At 66.6% G+C, this 12150-nt stretch overlaps 1 protein-coding gene across 1 annotated transcript; it reads left to right on the top strand.

Moving 5' to 3' along the window:
* The first annotated feature begins 2226 nt into the window (after positions 1-2226).
* Positions 2227-11700, top strand: TBKBP1 (TBK1 binding protein 1). The gene is made up of 10 exons (XM_088068050.1): positions 2227-2349; positions 3701-3925; positions 4002-4124; positions 4215-4319; positions 4677-4818; positions 4900-5060; positions 5280-5329; positions 8693-8811; positions 10078-10820; positions 11032-11700. Exons 2-10 carry the CDS (start codon positions 3704-3706, stop codon positions 11158-11160), a joined length of 1794 nt encoding a protein of 597 aa, XP_087924176.1. The 5' UTR covers positions 2227-2349; positions 3701-3703; the 3' UTR covers positions 11161-11700.
* Positions 11701-12150: the final 450 nt, after the last annotated feature.

Genomic DNA, 12150 nt, shown 5'->3' with positions numbered 1-12150 from the left:
GGAATGTCGGGGTCCCGTGGATCCCCTCTGGCCCCAATCCCAATCTCTGCTTCCCAATCCCGGCCCCTCCGCTGGGGTGGGATGAGGCCCTGGCAGGAATTCTGTGCCGCGGGGGTCACTCAGAGCCGGGGATGTGGGTCTGTCCCGGCCGTGGGTCATTCCAGGGTCTGTCCCGGGGGTCTGCGGGCCCTGGGATGGCCCTGACCCCTCCCCGGGCTCTGTCCGTGTGGCTGTGGGTCCATCCGTGCTGTCCCAGGGTCTGTCCCTATCCAGGGTCTGTCCCTGTCCCAGGGTCTGTCCCCTGTCCCCGGGCTGGCTGTGACCCCTCCCGGGGGTCTGTCCCTGTCCAGGGTCTGTCCCTGTCCCCTGTCCCCGGGCTGGCAGTGTCCCCCCCCCGGGGGTCTGTCTCCCGGAGCCCCCGGCAGCCGCTGCGAAAGGAGAGCAGCTATTAATAACCCAGCAGAGGGAAAAGATGTAATTCCATCATGGAAGCGGCTCCGAGAACAATTCAGGGAATAAAATGTTCGTGGAAAAGGGAGGGGGGGGGGTGGGGGGTGCTGGGGGGCGGGGGCAGGGGAGAGCCCAGCCCCCACCGCGCGGGGCTGCGGCTCCGCGATGCCGGTGCCCCCCGGGGATGAAGGGAGAAACCCCCCCCGACCCCGCGACCACCCTTGGGGGGCTCCGCCGGCCACGGGAGGGGGCCGGGGGTCGGTGGTGCCCGCCCCGGGGCAGGTCACGCTGGGGGTGTCGGGGTCCGGGGTGTGTCCCCTCCCCTCCCCACCGGAGCATCCCCGGGACCGGCCGTGCCCCGGAGCGGGGTGGGGGGGGGTCACAGCCCCGGGGGCGGCCCCGGCGCGTGGCGGGGGAGGGGCTGGCGGCCGCCCGGTGCCCACGTGGTTTGTCGGTGTCTCCGGAGCGGAAGAAAGGGCGGGGGGGCCGGGGCGGCGGCGGGGACCGGGAACGGGAGCGGCAGCGGGAGCCGGCGGGGCGGGGACGGAGCCGCATCCCGGCGGGCGCCGCCGCAGCGCAGCAGCAGCGCCGGTGAGTGCGGGGCCTGGGCCGGGGGACAGCGGGAGGGGCCGGGGGGGCCGGAGCGGGCAGCCCCCCCCCCACCCGGCCCGGCCTCCTCCGCCACAGCGCGACCCCAGCCCCGGCCCCAGCCCCATCTCCGCCCCGCCGCCTTCAACATCCCCGCTCCATCTTCATCCGCGGCTCCATCCTCATCCCCATCCTCATCCCCTTCTCCATCCCCGGCTGGATCCGCATCCCCATCCCCATCCCCATCCCCATCCCCATCCCCGCTTCCGTGCCCATCTCCAGCCCTGCTTCCATCCCGCTTCCGTCCCCATCTCCTGCTCCATCCTCATCCCCATTCCCGGCTGCCTCCTCATCCTCATCCTCATCCTCATCCCGTCCCGGCTCCGCCCCGGACCCTCCTGCGTTTCCGTCCCCGTCCCCCGCCCTGCGACCCCCGGCGCGGTGCGGCCCCGGGCTGGGGGCGGGGGGCCGGGCGGTACCGGGCCGGGCCGGGGGCGTTCGGGGACCGTTTCCCGGAGGCTCCGAGGCCGCCGCAGGCCGGACCCCCCCCCGCTCACCCTATTGCGACCCCCGTTCTCGCTCACCCGCGCACCGGGCCCGGCTCCCGGGGTCGGGGACGCGCTCGACCCGTCCCCCTTTCCCTGCCGGTTCTCCCCCGGTTCCGCGCCGGTTCCACGCCCGCTGCTCTCGCTCGTGGCCGTGGCGGTGCCCCCAGCCCCTGAGAACCGGGACAGAGCCCGGGGGGTCCCAGCAATGAGGAGGGGACCTCGAGGAGGGTCGGGACAGGGGGGGCTGCCCTAGGCCGAGTGCGTCCTCCCGACGCCCAAAAGGTTTTTTGGGGCGGCCAAATCCTGTCCCCAGCCCAGCGGCCCGGCAGCATCCACAGCCTGGCACATCCCATCCCCATCCTCATCTCCATTCCCATCCCCATTCCCAGTCCCATTCCCAGTCCCGTCCCCATTCCCAGCGGCCGGCCGAGCCCTCCCAGTCCCGGGGAGCCGCAGCCCCAAATTTTGCTTTTTTTCCCAAGGCATTTGCAGGCCTCGAGGAGGGGCCGGGAGCGCGGAGGGAGCGGCGGCGCCGTGGGGACCCTGCCTGGAAGCCGATGAGAGCAGCTCCGGCTCCCGCCGATCCTGCCGTGACCGATGCCCGGAGCTCCCACACCTGAGGCTCACCTGTGCCACCCCCGTGCCACCCCCGTGCCACCCCCGTGACACGCCTGTGACACGCCTGTGACACGCCCGTGCCCGCGCCGCAGCCCTGCCCAGCCCGCGCCGCTTCGCCCCGCGCCTGGGGCCCGCTGCAAGGCAGGTGTCCGGGCGGGGAAACTGAGGCACGGCAAGCTGGGCAGCAGCAGGGACGGCCCGGGGTGCTCTGGGCCGGCTTGGGGACACGCAGCTGCCTCCAGGAGCTGAGTGTTGGGGACAAAGAGGGTTCTGTCACCGTGGTGCCTCCGCTGGCAGGGCCTGGGAACCCCCCAGGGTTCCGGGGATCTTCATTTTGGGGGGGGGCACCGGAGCTTGGGGAGTCTCATCCTCGCTTTGGGGGTGCCTCAGTTTCCCCAGGGGGTGATGGCAGTGCCCTCCCTGCCCAAGCAGAGCTGTGTCCCCTCTGTCACCGCCCCGGGGGTGCGTTTCAGACCCCTGGAGGGGTCGCAGTGCCAGGGCTCTGTCCGTGGTTTATTCTCCGTGTCCCAGCGGAGCCCCCCGGCTGCCCCCGGGACCCCCGGGACCCCCGGCCTGGGCCTGCCCCGGGGCTCCAGGGGACAGCGCTGTCCCCCTCCCGTCACCCTGCAGCTCTCTCCTCCCTCTGCCAGCTTTGTGCCATGAATTATTCGTGCGGCGGTGGCTCCCAGATGTCTGCCAAGCCTCCCAGGCTGCGCCTGCCAGGCCGCCTCCCGCTGCCCACGGCGTCCCCGCCCGGACAGGGGACAGCTCCGGAGCGGGGCCGCGCCGCTCTCCAACGCTTTTCCCACCGGGAAACACCCCGGGAGCCACCGGGAGAGGCGTTTTCGGGAGCCTCGCTCGCCCCGTGCTGGGGCCAGCGCTGCGGCAGAGCGGGACGGGCGGGGTGGGGTCCCCCGGGAGGGGTTGGGGACAGCGCCGGGGGCCACGAGCGGCAGCGCCGGTATTTAGGGCACGGCTGAGCGAGGCGTGGGAGGCCGGGAAGCGGCTCCCGTGCGGCGCAGGGCGGGAGGCAGCGGCACCGGACGCTATTTCTGGTGCTCGTTCCCGGGAGGGGACGAGAGGAAAGTCACCGTGTCCCCCTCACCTCCTCCCGGGGGCTCTGCCGGGGGTGCTCTCTGCTCGCATCCGCGTCCTGATGGAGGCTGGGCGGGTGTCAGGGTCTCCGTGCCCCCCTTTCCCCGGGGATCGCATGGCCGGGGTCCCCTTGTCACCACAGGGGACAGCGTGGGGCTGGGGCCGCTGCCGGTGGCAGCTCCTAGGACTGTCACCCGCTGCCGGTGGCAGCTCCTGGGACTGTCACCCGCTGCCGGTGGCAGCTCCTGGGACTGTCACCCGCTGCCCCCGGGAGCGGCTGAGCTCCCGCAGACCCCGCTGTGACCCAGCCGGGCTCCCCCTGCCCCACCGCAGCCTCCCCGCGGCCCCAGCGCTGCCCCGGGCGGGTCCGTGCGGTGCCAGCCGAGTGTCCCCGCAGGCAGGACATGGACTCCATGTTCGAGGACGACATCAGCATCCTGACCCAGGAGGCGCTGGGGCCCGACGAGGACTGGCTGGACAGCCCCAACACCGACCTGTCGGGCGAGATGTGCTCGGCCTCGCACTTCGCCCTCATCACCGCCTACGACGACATCAAGAACCGGCTCACGGGGCTGGAGAGGGAGAACTCCACGCTCAAGCGCCGCCTCAAGATGTACGAGGTCAAGGTGAGGGGTCGGGGGAGCCCCGGGGGGGCGCGTGGGGCCGGGGGGACCCCGCTGACCGCCTGCCCCGCGGCCGCAGTACCCCCTGATCGGCGAGTTCGGAGAGGAGCACATCTTCTCCCTCTACGAGGCCAAGGAGAATTCGCTGCTCAAGAGCGAGAAGGCGTCGCTGCAGCAGCAGCTCAACCAGTTCCAGCACGAGGTGAGCGCGGACACGGGGTCTGGGGGGGCTTTGGGGGGGTCCCGGAGCCACCCGCCCATTCCCAAATCCCCTCCACCTTCCCCCCTGCAGCTCCAGAAGAGCAAAGAGCGGGAGGAGCAGCTGGAGGAGATGATCCAGGCGTACGAGAAGCTGTGCGTGGAGAAGGCGGATCTGGAGACCGAGCTGGGAGAGATGGTGGGTGACAGCCACCAGCGGGGGACAGAGGGGGACAGCGGGGTTCCCTTCCCTTCTCCACGGCAGCATCCCTGGGGATGCAGGGAAGCGTTTCGGCCACGCTGGGGCTTTTAGGGATGCTCAGATTTATCCATCTTCCCTCTCCCGCGCCGCCAAGGGATGATCCCGACTCCAGGGATGTGTGCCAGGGCCAGCCGGGCATCCCCGGCTCCCCTTTCCCAGCCAGGGAGCCACTCCTGCCATGCCACTCCCAAAAGCGACCCCAAAATCCGGCTGTGCGGGGCTGGGGGTGAGGGATGAGCCCCGGGGAGGGAGCGCAGCTCGGCCGGGACTCAGCCCCGTCCCCTCCCCGTGCAGCGGGCGCTGGTGGAGACTCACCTGAGCCGCATCCGGAGCTTGGAGCAGCAGCTGCGGCAGCGCGACGGCGGCGCCTTCCCCGGGCTGGGCACCCAGGACGTGCCTTTCATCGCCCTGCACCCCAACCCCGGCCTGAGCCACGGTGAGCCGCCCCCTCCCCGCCCCGCCGCGCCCCCCGGGACCCCGCGGCGGGGCCGGGGGCTGAGCCGAGCGGTGCCCGCAGTGCTGGAGCGCGCCGGGGGCTGGCAGAGCCGCGGGCTGGAGGCTGAGCTGGAGGCGGCGCGGCAGGAGAACCAGCGCGCCCAGCACCGCGAGGAGCATCTCAAGGCAGAGTGCGAGAGGCTGCAGGCGGAGCTCAAACACCTGCAGGACACGCGGGAGCAGGTGAGGGGCAGGGTCACGGGTGGGTGGGGGTCCGGGATCTGACCCCTCTGGGAGCAGGAATGGGGCAGGGTCTGACCCCACAGGACCCCCCATGCCCCGTGTGGGGGTCCCGGTGCCGGGGGGTGTCCGGGAGCAGGAATGGGGCTCGGTCTGACCCCACAGGACCCCCCCATGCCCCGGGTGGGGGTCCCGGTGCTGACCGCGGCTCTCTGTCCCCAGGAGCAGTCGGAGCGGGACATGGCCTGGGTGAAGAAGGTGGGCGATGACCAGTAAGTGCTGGGAGGGGACTGGCCCGAGGGCTGGGGACACACGGGACCGGCTGCGGGGCACCGACGGCTCCCGGGGGGGTTCCCCGCATTGAAATGCTGCAGAAGGGGGGATCCCGCACCCCAAAATCACCCGCTGCCCCCCGGGGGTTTGGAGCTGAGCGGTGCCTGCTGCCGAATGTTGTCCAGGTGCCCGGTTCCCGGTGTCCCTGCGTTGTTCCGGTGCCCGGTTCCCGGTGTCCCTGCGTTGTTCCGGTGCCCGGTTCCCGGTGTCCCTGCGTTGTCCCGGTGCCCGGTGTCGGCTCGGAGCTGCCTCCAGAGGGCACTGACGGTTCGCGGCTGCCGAGCGAGCGTCACCGGGCGGCACCGGGCGTCACCGGGCGGCACCGACCCGCGCCAACCCTGTGGCACCAAAGTCGTGCCAAAGCAAATCATCCCAAGCACCGGGCTCGGATCCATCCCAAGCACCGGGCTCGGTTCAATCCCAGCCACATTCCAGCCTGGGCAGTCCCGGGAGCATTTCCCAGCCCCTCGGAGCCGCTGTTCCATCCCTGTTCCAAAATCCCACCGCAGCCGGGTTTGGGTGCCAGGTCTCTCCTCCGTCCCTCATTGTCCCTTCCCGGTGTCCCCTTTGCCACCAGTTCTGGGGGCTCCCGAGCACTGTGGGGTGCCGGGACGGGCACTTTGAACCCACAGATTTGGGGCTTTGAGTCAAAACAACCCCAAATCCGGGGAGAGCCGAGGGAAAACGGGGCCGTGGCCAGACCCCCGGAACCCCCGAGGGCTGACGGTGGCACCGAGGCGGGGGCGATGTCCCCGGACCCCCGGAACTCCCGAGGGCTGACGGTGGCACCGAGGCGGGGGCGATGTCCCCGGACCCCCGGAACCCCCGAGGGCTGACGGTGGCACCGAGGCGGGGGCGATGTCCCCGGACCCCCGGAACTCCCGAGGGCTGACGGTGGCACCGAGGCGGGGGCGATGTCCCCGCTTTAACTCGGCGCTGTCCCCGTTCCCCCGCTGTCCCCAGCCCGGGCGGTGACAGCGGGCCCGAGCTGTGGACAGATAAAAGGTGACACGCGGGGCCGGGAAGGTGCCGGGGTGTTGTTGTGGGGGGCTGGATCCATCCCCTCCTTTTCCAGAGGTGTTGGATGCTGCCGCCGTTTCCTGTCGTCCTGGTGCAGATCAGAGCGTGGGGATCCGGGGAGGGGGGGGCTGGATCCTTCCCTGGGGGGCTCCCATCTCTCCCTTCCCCTCCTTAATTCCCTTTATTTCCACATTTCCCTCTCCCGAGCTCACCCCCAGATTGTCCCTCCGCCCCTCTCACCGCTTTCCCACAACATCCACGGAAATTAAAACCCCCAAACATCTCCACTCACATTCCCCAAACCCCCAAAATCTTTATTTTTTTAAGCCCAAATCCACCACTCTGGGATGGGGAAACTGAGGCAGGGCTGTCTCCTCACCCCGGGGGCGCCTTCCCCCCTCCCCGGGCACAGCTTTTCCCTCCGCGCTCTTTTCTTGTCGATTCAGCTCTTTTTTTGTCACCTGCTTCTCTCTGCCACCGTTTTTTTGGGTGTGAAAAGCGCCTTATCGGCGTTTTCCATCTCCGGGTGATTTTCTGGTGTTTCTGCCGCGGTCTGCGTGGGGCGCGGGTCCCCCCGCGTCCCGATCTTCCTCTCTTTATTTTTCTTTTTTTTTTTGGTTTCTTTGCTGAGGTTTAGACTTTTATTTCGGCTTTCTGAGCTCGCGGTTATTCCCTCTTGCTCTCCCTCCCGCGAAAAACCAGGAGCCAAATCTTGAGGGAAGCGCTGGAAAGAGCAGGGTGAGGATTTGGGGGGGTCGGTCCAGCCCTCCCCCTTCCCCGCCCGGTGTTTTTGGGGGGATTCTGGGGGTTTTAATGATTCTTGCACCCATGGGTGCACGTCCCCAGCCCTGGCTCCTCCAGCTCTGCAGCAAAAAGGGGTCTGGGGGACACAAAGGTGACATCCTGTGTGTGTCCCCCGGGGGTTTTGTTTGTTTTTTCTTTTCCTTCTTTTCCTTCTTTCCCTTCTTTTCCTTCTTTTCCTTCTTCCTTTCCTTCCTTTCCGTCTTTTCCTCCTTTTCCATCTTTTCTTTTTTATCCTGCCTTCTTTCCCTTTTCCTCCTTCTCTTTCTTTTCCTTCTTTTCTTTTCCTTCTTTTTGTTTTTCCTCTTTTTCCTCCCTTCCCTCCCTTTTATTCTTTCCCTTACCCTCTTTTTCCTTCTTTTCCTTACTTTCCTTCTTTTCCTCCTTTTCCATCTTTTCTTTTTTATTCTCCCTTCTTTTCCTCCTTCTCTTTATTTTCTTTCTTTTCCTTCTTTTCTTTCCCTTCCTTTCCTTTTTTCCTCTTTTTCCTCCCCTCCTTTCCCTCCTTCTCTTTCTTTTCCTTCTTTTCTTTCCCTTCCTTTCCTTTTTTCCTCTTTTTCCTCCCCTCCCTTTCACTCTTTCCCTTTCCCTCCTTTTCCTTCTCCCCTTCACCTCTCCATATTCCCTCCCTTCACATTTCCCATTTTTTCCCCGCTCTCTCTCTATCCTTTTCCTCCTTCCCCCCACACTCTTTCCCCTCCTTTCCCTCATTTTTTTCCCTCACTTTCTCCTCCTCCTTTCCCACCTCTCGGTGGGTCTCTGTGCCCCGGGGGTCTCGGCCCGGGCCCGGCGCTGTCAGCTGCGGTTACGAGCGGCGGCTCCGGGTCCCGGCGGTGTCACAACGGCTCAGCGGGACCGCGCCGAGCTCCGGTCCCCGCGGGGCTCTTCTCCCTCCGCATCCCCGCCGAGAATCCCGGCTCGGAAAGCGACACCAACTTGGGGCACAATTGATGATTTTGGCAGCGATTCCGAGAGCGGGGGTGGGGAGCAGCGCCCGCCCCATCCCGGCTGCTCCCGGTGCGAGATCCGCGGCCGCTTTTCCCTTTTTGAGTTAGAAAATTGGATTTGGGTTGGTTTGGAGTCGGTTCTGGGGGTGACAGCGGGGCTGTGTCACCCTCAGAGCCACCGCGGCCGCTTTGGGAATTGTCCTCTGGATCTGGTGGTGTCGGCCGGGGTGGAGAGAGGGAACTTCAAACACCTTGAGGTGCCTTTTTTATTTCCCCTGGTTCATCATTTCCTTAGGAATTCCCTGGAGGAATGCTGGAAGCGCTATCCAGGCGATAACACCAAACCTTTTTTCCTTGTATTTATTAAAAAAAAAAACCAAAACAAAACAACCAAAATTCCAGGGGGGAGGTCAAGCCCCGCTGAAGGATTTAATCCCCGCTGAAGGATTTAACCCCTGCCGAGGGATTTACCGGGATTTAATCCCCGCTGAAGGATTTTTCCCGGCTGAATCCCGGGTTTCCTTTGCTCGGCAGGGTGAACCTGGCGCTGGCCTACACGGAGCTGACGGAGGAGCTGTGCCGCCTGCGGAACCTCAGCTCCCTGCAGAGCCAAATCCTGCGGGCGCTGCTGCAGGAAAAGAGCCTCAACGGCGGTGAGGGGACACCGGGGGGCGCCGGGAGGGGATGGGGGCAAAAACACCGGGAAAAGGGGGTAAAAACACCGGGAAAAGGGGGTAAAAACACCGGGAAAAGGGGGTAAAAACACCGGGAAAAGGGGGCAAAACCACCGGGAAAAGGGCTTAAAAACACCAGGAAAAGGGGGCAAAAACACCGGGAATTGGGAAAAAAACACCGGGGAAAGGGGGCAAAAACACTGGGAATTGGGGGAAAAAACACTGGGAAAAGGGGGCAAAAACACTGGGAATTGGGGGAAAAAACACTGGAAAAGGGGGCAAAAACACCAGGAATTGGGGGAAAAAACACTGGGAAAAGGGGGCAAAAACACCGGGAATTGGGGGAAAAAACACTGGAAAAGGGGGCAAAAACACCAGGAATTGGGGGAAAAAACACTGGGAAAAGGGGATGGGGGACCTCGTGCTGTGGGTGGGGATGAGCTCCTGAGGGTGTCGGTCCCCAAGGGTGTCCAGCCCTGGGAGTATCCATGTGTGGGATCATCCCTACCTGGGAATATCCATCCCAAAATGTCCATACCTGGGAGTATCCATGCCTGGGAACATCCCATCCCAAGAATATTCACCCCTAGGGGTATCCCACACCTGGGAGCATCCATATCTGGGAGCATCCCATCCCAAGAGCTTCCATACCTTGGGCTATCCAACCCCAAGAGCATCCATCCCCGGGGAACCTCCATCCCTGGGGAACCTCCATCCCTGGGGAACCTCCATCCCTGGGGAATCTCCATCCCTGGGGAATCTCCATCCCCGGGGAACCTCCATCCCTGGGGAATCTCCATCCCTGGGGAACCTCCATCCCCGGGGAACCTCCATCCCTGGGGAATTTCCATCCCTGGGGAACCTCCATCCCTGGGGAATCTCCATCCCTGGGGAATCTCCATCCCTGGGGAATCTCCATCCCTGGGGAATTTCCATCCCTGGGGAACCTCCATCCCTGGGGAATTTCCATCCCTGGGGAACCTCCATCCCTGGGGAACCTCCATCCCTGGGGAATTTCCATCCCTGGGGAACCTCCATCCCCGGGGAATCTCCATCCCTGGGACGACCCATCCCTGGAAGGATCCAGAATCCCCCCTCCCTCCGGGGGTCCCCACAGTTGCTCCTGGATGCCGAGGCACATTTTCCGCACTTATTTCCACACTTATTTCCCACATTTCCCAACGCTTTCCAAGCCGCCGAGCTAACCCGAAGCATTTCCCGTGTGTCCCCCTTGTCCCCCGCCAGGCCAGCGCCACTCCCCGCTGTCCCAGTGCCACTCCCCGGCTCAGCAGCGCCGCTCGCCAGCCCCTCAGTGCCCCTCGCCCGTTCCTCCGGGACGCCCCCAGTGCCAATCTCCCGCCCTCCAACGCCGCTCGCCGGGACCCCCAAGCCAATCTCCGGCCCAGCAGCGCCGCTCGCCAGCCCCCGGCCCTTGCCAGTCCCCGGCCCAGCAGCGCCGCTCCCCGGTGCCGCCCCCCAGCCAGTCGCCCGCCCAGCAGCGCCGCTCGCCAGCTCCGCCGCCTCCGCCCTGCCCTTCTCCAACCTCGGCATCCCCGCACCGCCTGCCCGGCGAGAGGATGGAGCTGGCCTACGCCAAACCCTCCAGCCGCCACATCAAGGCCGGCTTCCAGGGCCGCCGCAGCTACTCGGAGGTGACCAACGTGGCCCTGTACCAGCAGAGCCGCTCGCTCTGGCTGCAGCCCGAAGCCTCCACGCTGCCCAAGCACCGGCCCTACGGCGAGGTTTATTTGGGGGGCGCGGGGGCCCCGCTGAGCGCCCACGAGCCCTTCGAGGAGCACGTCCGCTTCGAGAAGCAGTCTTCGGACGAGGAGGAGTGGGCGCTGCCCAGCCCGCCCAGCCCCGAGGCCGGGGCCATCCGCTGCGCCTCCTTCTGCGCCGGTTTCCCCGTGCCCGACACCGACGCCGTGCACCGGACGGCGGCCGCCTACGCCCGGGCCGAGCACGCCCAGTCCTGGCCTTCCATCAACGTAAGGACCCCCTCCCCAAAATCTCCCCTCGGGGTTTTAAGTTGGGGAGAATCGAGGGGAAACCCCCCCCCCCCCCGAGAGGTGGCGCTTCCCGGCGTGCCTCAGTTTCCCCGTTTGTCGCTGCTGGCTGGGGGTGAGGGGAGGGTTTTGAGGGGAGGGGTTTTTTTTTTGGGGGGGGGGGTGTCTCAGCGTGGCGCTGTGCCCCCCGCAGCTGCTGCTGGAGACGGTGGACTCGGAGGTGCGGAGCTGCCCGCTGTGCCAGCTGGCCTTCCCCATCGGCTACCCGGACGATGCCCTGGTCAAACACATCGATTCTCACCTGGAGAACAGCAAGATCTGAGCCTCGCCCCGCACCTTTCCCGACCTCTGGATGCTGCATGGAAACACACCGGGAGCGCCCGCCTCCCAGAATACCTCCAAGTCTTCAGTAGCTACGGAAAGACTGAGCCCCCTCCTCACCCCAGAGCCCCCCGGAGCCCCCAGCCGCACCCCCCGAGTGGGTTCATGCCCGCCCGCCTCGCCCCCCGGGCCAGGTTTGGATGCTCCAGCCGGTACCGGGTGGTGGCCGGAGGGGACCCGCGTGTGCCCCTGGCTGTCCCCTGCACCCTCGAGTGCCGCTGCTTGATCTCAGGGAGGATCCGAGGGGCCGGGTACCGGATCCGGCCCCCTGTGAGCAGGTGAGGGGAAGGGGCCGCCCCTCCCCCGGCCCGTGGGGTCACACTTGGGGTCGGGGCTGGGACTGGGGGGGCGGCAGCTGCTTGTTCTCGGTCCCCTTTGCCTTGTCCCGCCGGTTCAAGCATCTTTCCACTCTTTTACATTAAAAGCACCCCCCGAACTCTGCCCCCTCCCCACAACGATGCTGCAGAGAAACGAACCCCGAGGAGCAGCACGGACCCCTCCCCAAGCCCCCCAACATTGCACTGGGCTCCCTGGGGCTCCCCCTGACCCCCTCCCCCGCTCGGCGTGGGAACAGCGCAGCCCCCCCAGCAGCCCCCTCCCCATCCCCAGCCCCCCCACCCCCCAAAACCCTGCTTCAGCCGGGGGCTGCAGGCGGCTGCTCACCCTGAGCCCCCCACCCTGTCACCCCCCGTCCCCCCACGTTCGCTCTACCTCAAAGCCGCCGGCAGAGGGGGGGGTCCACAGCACCGCCCACCCCTCACCGAGCCGCTCCGCGCTGCATGTCCCCCCCCCCGTGTCACAGCGCACACCCCCACGCAACCGCCGGGGGCTCGGCCGGGCGCGACCCCCGCCCGCCCCACGCCGGGACCCCCGGGAGGAGGGACCCGCCCTCGCTGCGACGCCACCGACTCCAATAAAACCTTTCCAGCGC

Source organism: Pseudopodoces humilis, chromosome 29, assembly GCF_049639895.1.
Source record: "Pseudopodoces humilis isolate 2021_Gansu_Grassland_sample_001 chromosome 29, ASM4963989v1, whole genome shotgun sequence".
Taxonomy (NCBI): Eukaryota; Metazoa; Chordata; class Aves; order Passeriformes; family Paridae; genus Pseudopodoces; species Pseudopodoces humilis.
Note: the sequence above shows the minus strand (reverse complement) of the source record. Positions and strands in the feature narration are given on the sequence as shown.